The sequence below is a fragment of the Topomyia yanbarensis genome, chromosome 2 (assembly GCF_030247195.1).
Source record: "Topomyia yanbarensis strain Yona2022 chromosome 2, ASM3024719v1, whole genome shotgun sequence".
Taxonomy (NCBI): domain Eukaryota; kingdom Metazoa; phylum Arthropoda; class Insecta; order Diptera; family Culicidae; genus Topomyia; species Topomyia yanbarensis.
The window spans coordinates 131,604,236-131,618,651 of record NC_080671.1 but is presented as its reverse complement, the minus strand read 5'-3'; the positions used below and the strand labels follow the sequence as shown (position 1 = coordinate 131,618,651).

The 14,416-nt window shown below is 38.4% G+C and overlaps 1 protein-coding gene across 3 annotated transcripts in view; it reads left to right on the top strand.

Annotated features, from left to right (window-relative positions):
* The window catches only part of LOC131681359 (uncharacterized), an 833,365-nt gene that overhangs the window by 513,611 nt on the left and 305,338 nt on the right, over positions 1-14,416 (top strand). Inside the window, exons 3-4 of one of the 3 annotated variants that reach the window (XM_058962115.1) lie at positions 7,555-10,207; positions 10,424-10,759. In XM_058962115.1, the coding sequence (XP_058818098.1) occupies positions 9,752-10,207; positions 10,424-10,759 (792 nt within the window). In that variant the 5' untranslated portion in view covers positions 7,555-9,751. Of the gene's footprint in view, positions 1-7,554; positions 10,760-14,416 lie in introns of all 3 variants that reach the window. The other 2 variants (XM_058962116.1, XM_058962114.1) reach the window with 2 other exon arrangements.

The following is a 14,416-nucleotide window of genomic DNA, read 5'->3' as shown; positions in this document are numbered from 1 at the left end:
TAGCCAGAAAATCGGTCTGGTGGGGGTTTGGTGTAAATTGATCATACTGTACAAACGGCATAATTCCGAAACCGTAATTTTTGAAGTTTTAAAATTATGCAGAATTAATTTTTCAGAAAATAGTAAAAGAGTTCGCGAATTTGTTGAGAATTTATTGTAGTCATGAATATTAACCTGAGAAAATTCACCATAAATACTTCTTGGACGATATACCGTCAAAATTATTTTATCAAATGATGCGCTGTTTAACGTTTGTAAAACTCATCGAAGATACTAAACCTCCGAAATTGGCGGCTTCAAAATGATGCTATCTTGACCTTAAATTGCTGTTTTTAAACATTTGACCTATACATATAATTGGTCATATAACAAAAATTAAATGCTCATCAAAATCGATCAGGAACTGCTACAGTCGAATAGAAATCGTCATTTTTCATAAATTTCTCTACATTCGGAAAGTGTTATCCTCGTTATTAATCATATTGCGTTTTCGTCTCAACTCGACGCATTCCCAAAATAAAAACCTGTTTTAATCCACCTAGTGGTGCAATTGTGCTTGTCTCATTTGTCCAGACTACGATTCCATGGCTGGTTATGTTCAATACAATGGTGGAAATGAATATTACATGTTCAGTACGATTTACACATACATACAACGGATCGACAGCCACGATCTTGAGATACTATGTGATACTGAAACATCGCTTGAAACCAGCGGCGGATCATGGAGAAAGATCCGGGAGGTCCAAGTCCTGCCGAAATTTTTCAACTTGTTAAGAAGTATTAAACTAGTTTTAATATTTTAATACTTTTAATACTAGTTAACCCCTCACTGCATACCTCCCTCGGGCCGGTATGATTGACGATTTTTAGAGTGATTGCATAACCTTTCTATATGAGAAAGGCAAAAATGTACCAAAATCTAAAAAAGTCAATGTTTGTCAATCATCTCAATGTTTCATGCATTTTAAAGTCATTTGGAATCAAAAATACAAATTTGATTTTGAAAATTTTTCATTTCAGTTTATATAGGAATTTTCTGCGTGATTGCACTCTTCAACTCGTAACCCCGGAACCGGAAGTCCAATCAATAAAAAAATTCAATAGCAGGCGATGGGAAGGTTGTACCTTTCATTTGAGACTAACTTTGTGCAAATCGGTCCAGCCATCTCTGAGAAACAGAGGTAACATTTTTTTCCACATACACACATACACACACAGACATTTTCCGATCTCGACGAACTCAGTCGATTGGCATATGACACGGCCCTCCGGGTCGGGATTAGATTTACGAATTTTAGAGTGAATGAGAAAGACAAAAACATTTTTAGCAAATGTTGAAAGTTATGCATTTTTTGGTGAGCAGTTCTATGTTTCATAGACATTAAATCAATTTTAACTTCGCTTCCTATTAAATAAAGACCCTTATTACAGTACATCTCTACAAAAACGAGCTCAATTTGAAAATAAATCTGAGGATTATCATTGATTACAGAACTCTGGAATTTTCTATTAGAATGTTTTCAGGCAGGAATTTGATATTGATGCTATTAGACAACTGTGAAATCAAGACCAATAGATCAGTTACATATCAGGAGGACCCCATTCCGAAAATTTATCAAAAGTCCTCATTTTGTTTACAACAACAGGTTATCAAACTACGGATTAGATAATTGTTATTGTAATATTGAATTAAATCAGTCTGCATCAATAAATTTTCAACTTCAATTCAATATTTTTTTTGGGTGTGGTGGGGGGTGCGGGGGTTATATGGTGTTAAACCGCAAAACCTTCTCTTGGCTACGCCGTTGCTTGGAGTTATTTATTTCGCTTCTCATTTTCCGATATGTTTCAGATCGATCCGATGGTTATAAATTAGAAAAATTGCAGTCAGAAGGTTCGCACAAATGAACATTTTTGCACTGATAAGTTATCAAGTTCCTTCCAGACAACTTGGAAGTGTTCGGTGATTATTTCTAGCGGTTGTAGATAGAAAAATGAAATACAAAATTCGTTTTATCGAAATAATGTTTAGCTTATTTCAATGGATTATTACTATATTGAACAATAAATACGCAACAAAGAGTAATCCACAAACAACAAGCCATAACTTTTAAAGTATTCAAAATATATATTTGAAGTCTTCAGTAAAGTTATTCGCAAAAGTAAGAGCTACAAATTTGCTGAAGGCATCGTTTCGATATAATCACTTCCAAGAAAATTTGTGAAAATATTCACTCATAGGGCGATTAATCAGCAAAAGCACAATACCAAAAGAAAGAGAATATTGCCTTCATTATATTCTCCGAAGATACTATTGACCTAAAATAAGCCGTTTTGGCGTTAATAATAGATTACATGTTTTTGGTCATATTTCTGGCAATGGGAAATGATAAAAATCTTTCGTCCGCATTTAATGTTAAATATCTCTTTTGATAATAGTCCGATTTCAACAATCTATAGCTTGTTCGAAAGGTATTCGTTAAAGCTGTCTAAAACATATAAATTGTTAATCTATGTTGTCAATTTCGGCAGATAATTTAAAAAAAACTGTAAAAAACGCCATTTTCACGCATTCAAACATTCATATCTTGGAAACTAAACATCAGAATCAAAAACAAATTAATAGCGTTCATACTGTTTTTTAGTTCTTGCATTTAAAATTGGTTTGGATAAGATCGGTTCAGCCATTGCTGAGAAACACGAATGAGAATTTGTCCGTTACATACACACACACACAGACATTGTCCCAAATCGTCGAGCTGAGTCGATTGGTATATAAGACTCGGCCCTCCGAGCCTCGGAAAAAATCTTGAAAGTTTGAGCGAATTCTATACATTTCTTTTATAAGAAATGTAAAAAGGTTATCCTAAAATAATTGGTATAGTTAAAGGTTTATATGTTGCAGATAGAGAAAATTCATACATTTTCACCTTTTCCTACACAATATTACAAAAGCTTCTTAAACAACTGTTCCTAATAAGACTATATAAATTATAAAGTAATTGAAAATTTCTAATAGAAGTGACGGAAGGTTATCGAAAAGTTTCGTGAAAAAGAAAATTCCAGTTATGATAATGATTTTCCCTAACGGGTTTCGAGAGTTTTTTATTTGTTCTTTGGCATTAGGATTAGGGATAATAATTCAGATCAAAGATACTACTGGGAAGTCATTTTTAGCAAAAGTCGATATCGAAGTTAAGTTTGAACTATGCACGCATGCACTTCAGAGGTAGCGAGATATCAAGAGCTGAAATTTCAGTGCTTAGTTCTCATCCGCGTTGGGAATTTGAGTAAACGGTATTGAGTATGAACTTTGGATTTAGGATTGAGCGTCTAACTAATGCTAATTTTGGTGCTAGTTTAGATTTATCATCTAATTTGCACCAAGATGGTGCTAGTTACTGATGAGGAGAATGCGAAACGCTAAAAACTAATTTTATGTTAGGTATTGTTCCCTTCTGCACGAAAAAATAACTATTTCTTCGTATAGCTTTAAAACAAGTTATTCTTATATTACAGTTAGTGATAAAAGTTTTCTTCTTTACATAAACAAAAAAATTCACATTCTATTCGTGGTAGTCTCTGAAGCTTACAATGAAAAGTTTTATTGAATAGAACTGGTTTGAGGAAATTTCTTAAGGGGTTACATACTTTTTTGCGAGAAAAATTTCGAGAAAGTTTGAATTTACGTAAAGGCACAAAGCAATGATTTGATTACAACAAAGTTATAGTATTTCGCTAATACATTTTTCAGTAAAAAAAATAAACATTAGTTTATAAAAATGTATTGATAATTGGTGGAGTTATGACCTTTTCCCCGCAACTTTTTGCCTTTCTCATACAACGAAAGGCTATGCAATCACTGTAAAAATCGACTTTTTAACCGAGGCCTGGAGGGCCGAGTGTCATACACCATTCGATTCAGTTCGTCGAGATCGGCAAATGTCTGTGTGTGTATGTGTGTGTGTGTGTATGTGTGTGTGTCATTTAAACTCACACAATTTTCTCAGAGATGGCTAAACCGATTTTCGCAAACTTAGTTTCATCTGAAAGGTATAACGTTCCCATAAGCTGCTATTGAATTTTTAGTCGATCCAACTTCCGGTTCCGGAGTTACGGGTTGAAGAGTGCGGTCACACAGCAAATTCCCATATAAACTGGTACCACCATGATGTTAAAATGATGTAAAACATATTAAAATTGATGGAACATTACTCTAGTTTGCGGGTCTGGATCACTAAAGATCAATTAAAGCAGCTTTGACCACATTGGCCACCTATGACGGTTCATGACGCCCCCGGGGAACCCGCCAAGTTCCTAAGCTAATATCACACCCATTCCCCAACGAATTCTCTACCGATTTTTACAAACTTGATTTCAAATGAAAGATACAGTAATACCATTGACTGCTGCTGAATTTCATTCGGTTCTGACTCTTGCTTCCGGAGTTACAGGGGTGTTAGTAAGGATACACTGGAATTTCCTATATAAATCGGTACAATCGTAATACCTCAGAGGTCAAAAACTATTGAAAAGGTCACCAAATTACTTCTAATCGCAGATCTAGATCACTGATTGCCAATCAAACATTCTTTGAATATATTGTCCACTATCGACGATTCCGGAAGTCCGGAATTCCGGGCATATTCCACAATTAAAGTCACATCGGTTCTTCGGTGATGACTGAACCGATTTTCTCAAACCAAGTCTCAAATGGAATGAAAAATATTCAGTTGAATATTGCGTCGCCGCCCCTCCCCCCTTGCCTTGCCCTTACACCTCCCTCCTTCATCACTCCCCTCCCCTTGGACCACCCTCACACCCGCATTTCCTTCATCCACCCCGTATACCAAAATAAGATGAAGGATTTCTGACGCATCCTCCACTCCCACTCTACTAACCCCCCATTCCCTCCACTTTCAAACCCATTCCACCAACATTTCAAAATATAATCACATGAAGATAACATTGAACTCATGCTGATTAAGCTAATTAAATATTACTCTTTTGCCTTTCTCATATAGAAAGGTTATGCAATTGCCCAAAAAACCGACTTTCCAACCGAGGCCCGGAGGGCCGAGTCACATATAACATTCGACTCAGTTCGCCGAGATCGCAAAATATCTGTGTGTATGTATGCGTGTGTATGTGCGGATTTGTTAACAAAATGTTCACATCGGTTTCTCGGAGATGGCTGAACCGATTTTTACAAACTAAGATTCAAATGAAAGGTATAATATTCCCATAGGTTGCTATTGAATTTCATTTTCAACCGACATCTTGTTCCGGATTACGAGTTGAAGAGTATGGTTACAAAACAAAATTTTTTGATTTGTCCACATCGGTTTCTCGGAATTTTCTGAACCGATGTTGACAAACTTGATTTTAAATGAAAGGTCCATCAGCTGCTGTTGAATTTTGGATGTGGATCCGAGTTCTGGTTCTTGAATTACAGGGTGATACGTACGATCACGCAGCAAATCCCGATTCTAAAGAATTCTCCGATGAATGTAAAAAGGTGAATTTTTTTCCAAAATGTGAACACAACTGTTGAATTTGTAGATCTAGGTCACCAACAGTCATTCAAAGTCTGTTTGGCCACACTGACCACCATCGACGGATCCGGAAGCATCCAAATTCAGAATAACGGTTATATTGGTTTCTCGAAAATGGCTACACCAATTTGATCAACTTAGTCTCAAATGAAATTTGTGGCGTCCTCGGAAACTGATATTAAATTCCATCTCCATCCGACTTCCAGCTCCGGAGTTACGGGTTGTGGAGTGCGATCACATAGAAAACTCCGATTCAAACCGATACCGCAATGAATGCAAAAAGGTGCTCTTATATATACTTACCAAGTGTAATAAGAATGAAAGACATTTCCATAATGTTATATTGTTCGAACCAGCTATTAAATCATAGTTTGGAGAAATGAGAAAGGCACAATTGCACCTCTAGGTCGATTAAAACAGGTTTTTTTAGTTAAGATCACGATGCTTGATGATCACGATTGAAGACCAATAGATCAACTAAAATCCTCAAACTCATAAAATTCCATTAGTATAGAAGTAATCCTCTTTCCTTGACGATTAATTGAATAAACAATAATGTTTTCCTGCATTCGGGAACGTTTTTCCTTAAAAATCGATGTTTTTAGGTCTAGAAATTGTATTAAAAAATTCTTATCCATAAAACAAAAATTTATGCATGAAGAAGGAATTGTTGAGGTACGAGAAAAATTACGATCAATTGAAAAAAAAAGAAAAAAATCGGATGAGTCGTTTATCGGCAATCGTGATCATTGAAAAACCATTTTTGAAAAACGACATTTCGAGATAATCGAGTCTAAAATTTCGAGTTACCGCTGCTCTTGTTATACGAAGCGCGCTTGCAAGCGCAGTATCTATCGATCTGTTTCTCGGATCTCTATAAAAATTTGGAAAAATATTCTCAAGGAGTTGTACTTTCAAATAAAGTAATAAAAAATCGTTTTTTTTTTAATTAAAATTTCCTAAACCAAATTTCTGGCTACGCCACTGATGTGGTTCTTTGGAAACTCACGATTAGTTTGCGATACCTCTACTGATCAAGCCGTGAAATACGCTCACCAGACCTGTATACATGTACAGTGCAACTCGAAGCATTCTGGAAACGTGCATAATGCCATGAAAAGGCTTCTACCTGAGGTGCGCGTCTCGAGCCGAGAGCGTTCCATGGCGCCGCTTTGAACAGTGGCCTGTAGACAGGGGCAGATCCAGAAAAGGCTTTCGGGAGGGATTGAAACTTCGATTTTGAAATGAACATAATACAATTCGTGATACGTAATAACCTTATTTAATATGAACGTGTCCACTGGAAAACAGACAGAGAAAGAATGACCGGAACGGCGAGAATGAAGAAACGGTGAAAATTCATCTTTATTGGAAACACTGAGAAAAGATATGTCCTCAAGCAGGAATCGAACCTGCGATCTTCCAGTCTCTAGTTGGGTGCGTTAACCACTCCGCCATCGAGGAACGTTCATAAAAATCCTTAAGAAAGGAAAAAACAAAGACTCACGTCCAACCAAGGAATATATACTTATTTAATATCTGTTTTGTTGGTCTGAATATCTGTTTTGTTAGTCAAATTTGGCTTGATTTTGAATTAAAAACTAATATAAAATTGAAACTAATTTAAAATTTCTCAACAAGTTAAAAAATTTCTGAGGAGATCCAGACTCCCAACCCGCTCTTCCTGGATCTGCCACTGTCTGAAGAAAATTTTTAGATGCGCGGATCGAAAAACCCGTTTAACATAATACAGTAGACACTTTCAAAAAATGCAAAGAAAAAAATCACTTTTTTGAAAATTAGAATGTTCTGAATTTTCTATAGCAACCTTGGGAAATGAATTTAGCAGAAAGTGAATATATCTCTTTTTAAAATAAAATCAACCAGAAAGAAATGTATCCGAAAGGGTTTGAAGTCAATATAGCAGCGCTCCGTACACATCCGACATGCCATTTCTCGCCAAATATCTATTATCCTTTTAATATTATTTTTTCAGCAAAACGACCAATTCGGCAGTCTCGAACGCATCCAGAGCCAGTCCTGTACAAGATTGGAACAATGCCACCATCCACACCATTGCTGCAGGATCGACGGTATCCTATCATTCCTTGACAAAGACTCCGAACTCCGAACACTCCCCTCCCCCCCCCCCCCCCCCCCGCCGTGATGAGTGACGGCTTGCACGAGCAAACATTTTTCTTCTGTCGAAATTTACTGCGAAATCAAGGGAAAATGATAGACATAACCGAATGATACCAGGAAAATGTAAGTTTAAAACCAGCAGCAATAGTCATCAGAAAAACATTATTAGGGTTCACTATCAAATTCGAACAATCAGCAACAACAGTGAAGGTTGACTAGCGGAAATCATTAGGAAACATATACGCTTACAAATATTTTAGGTAACGATTTTTCCTATTTTTGTACCAGAGAAAATACACAATATAAACAACAGTTAAACATGTCCAAATTATTGTTACTAGGTCGTACCCCTGGGTTAGTTTAGAACGAAGAGTGCACCCATAAGTGTCTTATGTAAAACAGTAGTTTCTGTTGTTGTCGTCCGGAAAGTTAACCACCACAAAGAAGTAAAGTAACTTTGTTAGGCCCCGATTTATTGGCAATAGGTTGACTTTTACAGCAATTTATAACTTGAATTAAAAATTTACTCCCGTTCGTCCAATCCACAAAGAAACACGAAGCAAACATAATGATCAGACAATACTTATGAATAAGTTAGAGGGCAACTAGTTGCTGGCAAAATGTGTGTTAACGAGGTATCGATTTTTCAGTCAGACAATGAGTTCCCATGCGAAGGCTTACGAAGGCTGGTTCAATAGCGGAACCGACTGGGTGCAGTACAGCTGATGAGGCTCCGAAATAGAAGCTAGCTGTTCTCTGTTTTAGTAATAGCAAATGGGTGGGATTTATTTGCGGGGTTGAAGGGGGTTGAGCAGCTATTTTAAAGAGAAAAAGTGTTAGGGATACCGATTTTCTACCACGTGCTAAGCTTGTAGGACCCCTTCCGAATGCGAAGAGCGACCCATTGCTGATGAGATAGTAGTGCGTAGCAAAAGTTATAATTGAATGGTGCTTTTCTGTTTCAACGAAAACCCGGTTATCGAGTGTTGTTATTTTCGAGAGGAGTAGACAGTTGTATACCAATTGATTGAGGGTTTTTTTTGTATGGCCCGGTGTTAATCTATTTGAGTTTTTGCTCGGTCCTTACAAAAAATCATACGAACGAATGGTAGGAAACAATATTTTTGAATACATACATTTTACCCCAGAACTAGTCAACGAGAAAAGATATCACTAACAGGTTTGCCGTTTTAGACAAAAAAAAAGTAAAAGAAAATGAAATACTAATACACGCTGTTAAACGTCAACAAAGGTGTATAAATATTGTTGTATTTGTTACTATCTAAGCCTAGAGTGTTAAGCTGCTAATCAAAGTTTCATGACAAGAGCAACCAAAAGAAAACTATTCAGAAACGTAGATTTTATATTTGTTTTACACGGAGAATAACTGAAAGTACTAAGTAAAAGCTAACAGAGTTTAAAGAAAGCGATTTTTTAAAATTTTATACAAAGAACAAAAGACAAAACTACTAGTAAACGATATAAAAGAACGGACACTTAAGTATAATAGAGAAGCTACATCAATGTTAGATTAAAACGTGGCATTTTGTGCTTGAAGGTGTTAATTTTCTAGAAAGCTTTGACTGTCTGTAGTTACTATTAAGGATAATACTCACACACCAACACCATTCTGATGCATTGACACAAACACCTTTATCAAGTATTGCAACAAACCCACACGAAACGGATGATTTTAATTTTAAAACCGGAGTCTAATACCAACTGCTAGGAGAATTTATAGTTCTATTATCGATAATCCAACTAGGTGCATTTCCCCTTTTTGATAACTGTCTACAAGCTATTTAGGTGCAAAAGAAGAAAAATGTTTGACCTATATGTGCGCAAGTAAGATTAATCCTTAAATATTCAATCGATTCCCGAATCCCTCAAACTGTCGTATCCTACGCATACCTGTGGCTTAAAAAAACAACAGCAGAACAATTGAAGCACTAGAGCAAAAAAACAGGAAACGAATCTGGCAAGCTTGTGTCGAGACTTGCCTAACTCTCTAGTACCGGTACCTACTAGGAGCAAAACGCACAAACCACACGATGTATGCAGCTGCCGGTGGTGCCTCGTTGGCCTCGCGACAGGCACGCAAAAAGCAGGCTGCCCAGAATACCAAAAACAAGGCCACCAATCAGCAGATCCTTCGCGAGAAGCTAGCCGCGAAAGCTGTTACGACCCCGACCAAGAGTAAACCCTTCCACCAGTTACCTGCATCCTACCTGCGTGCACCTCACCAGCACCATAGGAAACTGAGCGCCGGCTACACGACCGTCCCAGGCTATGACCAGCACCACAGATCTCTGGTACCTATCAGTGAACAGTCCTCATCATCTCATGGAGTTCATCCTCCCCATACGCCTCATCATATCCAACATCACCATCATCATCATCCGGGTCATCCGGAACCATGCTTTATCCAACATGGACCCCCACAACCGGCCGGCGCCCATCATCCGCCGTTGCCCAAACCAACCGGATTCCGCGAGTATGATAAACTGGTAAGACGTCAACAGTTAACAAAGTCCGCAACCGCCACATTGCCACTGGTATCACAAGCACATGATCTAACACCACCACAAACGCCTACCCCCTGCTTTGGCGAACATCAGCAGCCCACACATCTCGCCAGCAAAAATCCCAACACATTCTCACAGCCCCTTCACCTACAAATACCCACCAACGATCCGATCATAATTACACCGGCCACACCGCAGGCCACCCCACCGGGCAAGCTCAGCCTCCAGCTCCACTCGACCACGACCCCGGAAGATGAAGGACGACCCCAGACACCCACCCCCGGAGCCCTGGAACGCAAGTGCAGCGTGTACCGTGGACGCAAGTTGGACCCATTCGAGGAACACTTCTACAGCAACAACACCACGACAATAAACCACCAGCAGCAGCCGGATGACGTGTTCTACGGCCATCATCCGCATCTCCCGAACGGTGAACATCGTAGAACGTCCTACGTTTGCAAGTATGATTCCGAGTACTACTGCTGCGACGGTGAGCACCGACAGCTGGAGGTCTGTACCTGTGATCACATTGAGGTAATGTACACCATTCAGGGTCCCATTTTTTTTTCTCTCTCTCTCTAATCATTGTACTGTTCATTTGTGTGTAAATACTCAGCTTCTGTCCTGCATGTGCCAAGCTTTCCCATAAACCCCCCACCATAATCCTTCGCGCCCGCTTATATTTAGGTAGCGCCAATTGCATTGATTGTAAACTATGAAAGGGTTACGAAGCTGCCTTAATTTTGGCTACCAAACAAATACCCATAGCAGCAGCGAATGGTACCTGCAACGAACACAGTAATTGTGAGTCAGCAGCCTGCGAAGCGAAACAATATTTTATTCCGGAAATTCTCTAGCTGCCATTACACGAAGCTTTATCATGATGACATATAGTTTTGTTTTGGGATTAACGTTACACCGGCTGCCGGCTGGAATACCTACTGCATTCAACCGTCGATTACAAGTATAAAAGTACGCTCCAATAGCCTTTAGTAGTATGCTCCTCGCACAAAAGGGGATGAAACAGTTTTCTGTTTTGGTCACATTGAAGCTATAATCGTTTCGTTAAACAGCACACTGCTCACGGAACAAAGAAAAATGAAACCGATGGAAAATAATTAGGGTTTTTATGGTTTCGCTACAAAAATGAAGGTTTGTTTGGTTGAGTGGCATCATGACAGTTATTTAAATTAACAATTATTTGGGAGATTCTGTTTAATGTCTTTGATGAACTGCAAAAGTAATCTGAATACCATTTAGGTCCCAAGCGACAGGAAATCAAAATAAAAAATTGGTTTTTAAAAAGGTTTGCTCTCATTATGTAGGCGTATGGTGTTTTAACACTCTTATCCCCAAGCCTCAAAATAAATCATAACGCCACTTTGAGTGACTATATCTTCACTGCTCTCCAACAGAATTAAAAACCGATTTATACCCGATCAGAAACACATAACAAAAAGATTTCAAAACTATATCTTGCTTTGCTACTTGTTATAAATTTCTGATATTTTAACTACTAACGAGACCTTATTAGTAACACTATAAGATACGAAAATTGCATTCTGTTATAATCTTGTTATTTCATTCTGATCGGGTATTGTGACATGAAAAAAGCAATTTTCATGCGACAAGTTTTTTGTCGTGACTACGACTAACGTTTCAATATAAAGGGCGAACACGAAATTATTGCGACCCCGAAAATGTCATGCCAATTTTCTTATAATGTTTAAAATCAAACCAAAATTTTAGGGTAGTTTTATACATATATTTACTTCAAAAATCAAAAGAAAAGTTAATCGATGGAGCCTTGAGTGTAAAATTGAACGCATTTCCGCTTGATGCCCTCCATCAAAGTCTTTACAGTGTCATCCGGTACCAGTTTCCCAGTTTTTTTCCATTTTCTTAACACGTCTTTCTCGTCTTTGACTGTCTTCTTGCTCTTCCGAAGTTCCCGCTTCATCATTGCCCAGTACTGTCCTTTGGAACAAAATGGACAGAATTGGCCTCATACCACTCCAGGACACTTTTAAAATAGTGGCATGATGCCAAATCTGCCCAAAATAGCGGAGCTTCGTCGTGCTGCTGCAAGAACGGCAAAAGTCGCTTCTCGAGGCACTCAGATTTGTAGATCTCGCCATTTACTGTGCCCTTTGTCACGAAAGGCTCACTCCTCAGTCCACAAGAGCAGATGGCCTGCCAAATGAGATATTTGGAGGCGAACTTCGACATTTTCTTCTTAAATTTATCATCCATATAGAACTTGCTCTTGCCGGTGAAAAACTCCAACCCCGGAATTTGCTTCAAATCGGCTTTTATATACGTTTCGTCGTCCATCACACAGCAGTCATATTCTTCAGCATTTTTCCGTGCCCGAGTTTTACCTTGTATGTATGTAGTCCAGCTCTCTTCTTTGCATTCTGGACGTAGCTCTGCGACATGCCGATCTTTTTAGTCAAATAACGGCTTGAGACGTTGGGATTTGCTTTAATCATCCGCTTCACCTTTCCCTCCGTCTTTTTGTTCTCCGGTCCCGGTTTTCTTCCAGCTCCTTTGCCGCGGTCCAACGTCAACCGCTCCTAGAATCGCTTCAACACTCTGGAGACGGTTGAATGGTGAATGTTCAACATTTTTCCCAACTGCCGGTTCGACAGGTCAGGAAATTCCAGGTGTTTGGAAAGAATTTGTTCTCTCGACTCGCATTGGTTCACCTCCATTTTCGTTGAATCGAAAAACACGACTTCGAATTTGACAGCATGTAAACAATACACATCAATGAGAAAGTGTGCAAAATTTGGTTGATTTTTACCCAATGGTAAAAAGTTATGCCCTGTTGAATGTGTCGCAATAATTTCATGAGGGGGCTCTTTTTAAAATTTCAGAAGAAGAAGTAGGTAGAATTTTTTAATGCGAGTAACATAGAGGAACATGGGGAGACTTGACCAAGCCCAGAATTCTATTATTGGCTACGTAATCTATTAAGGTAATTTTAAAAGTTTGGAATGAAAAATCCTTTCCTTATAGAAAATATTCCATAATTAATAAATTTGAGTTAAATGATGTAATTTTTTATCAAACTTTTTATGGACATTTCTACATGACTAATAATTACTTTCAAAGTACTTATATCACATCTTATTCCTTATGAAATAGTGAAACGATTTTATATTATTCGGAACATTGGAATAGTTATTTCTAAAATTTGCACGACATTAAACGTAAGAACCAATGTTGGGAAGACTTGACCAAGATTTTATGGGGAGACTTGACCAAGTGGCAATAAACTGAAGAAAGATGCAAAATTTCTGATGTTTACTATGCTGTAGTACCTACTTTTAGTGTTAATGTCCCGCAGTGGGAAGACTTGACCAAAAAAAACGTTAACAAAAAACTTTTGTAACTTTTGCAAAAATAATTTTAAAATTCTGCAAAAATTCATGAACACGCACAATACCTTTGCACATCATATCTCGTACAGATCAGAAGCCAAAAAGCGACCTGCTTGCGAACAGCACACAAACAAAAAATACTACCCGCGCCGCGCCGCTCTAACGTGTACGTGTAGCATATAGACACAGGAAAGTTCCGTTGCAGCTAACTGCGAGTGAAATGAGTGAACAACAAAATAAATTTCGCCCATTACGGGAGAACACAATCGCGATTGATTTTTCGCAAACCCGTCTTAGACCTTCAGTGCGCGAGGTGGAACAATTGGTCAAGGTGAAAATGGAACTTGATCTTACAGAGATATCACACGTCCAGCTTCACCACACCAGGAATGTAGTACTAATAACGTTCAACTCCTTAGCCGAGGCAGAAAGCTTCGTAGCAAAGAACAACATGCAACATGACGTCGAATATGAAAACGTCAAAACCAAGATCCCCGTGTATATGGACCTTGATCTAACGGAAATTCGCCTCCATGATCTGGCACCTCGTACTAGCACGGATTATATTAAAAGATTCATGTCGAAGTATGGAGAAGTGGAATCCGTCTCTAACGACACTTGGAGAAACTTTTTCCCTGGCATTCTCAACGGTGTTCGGGTTGTGCGAATGCGGCTGTACCAACCTATACCATCTTACTTGACTTTCGAGGGCAGATCATCTCAAGGTGTTAACTACATACAAAGAACCCTATGCACATACCCTGGGCAGGCGCCCACGTGTCAGTTCTGTAATCAGACTGCACAC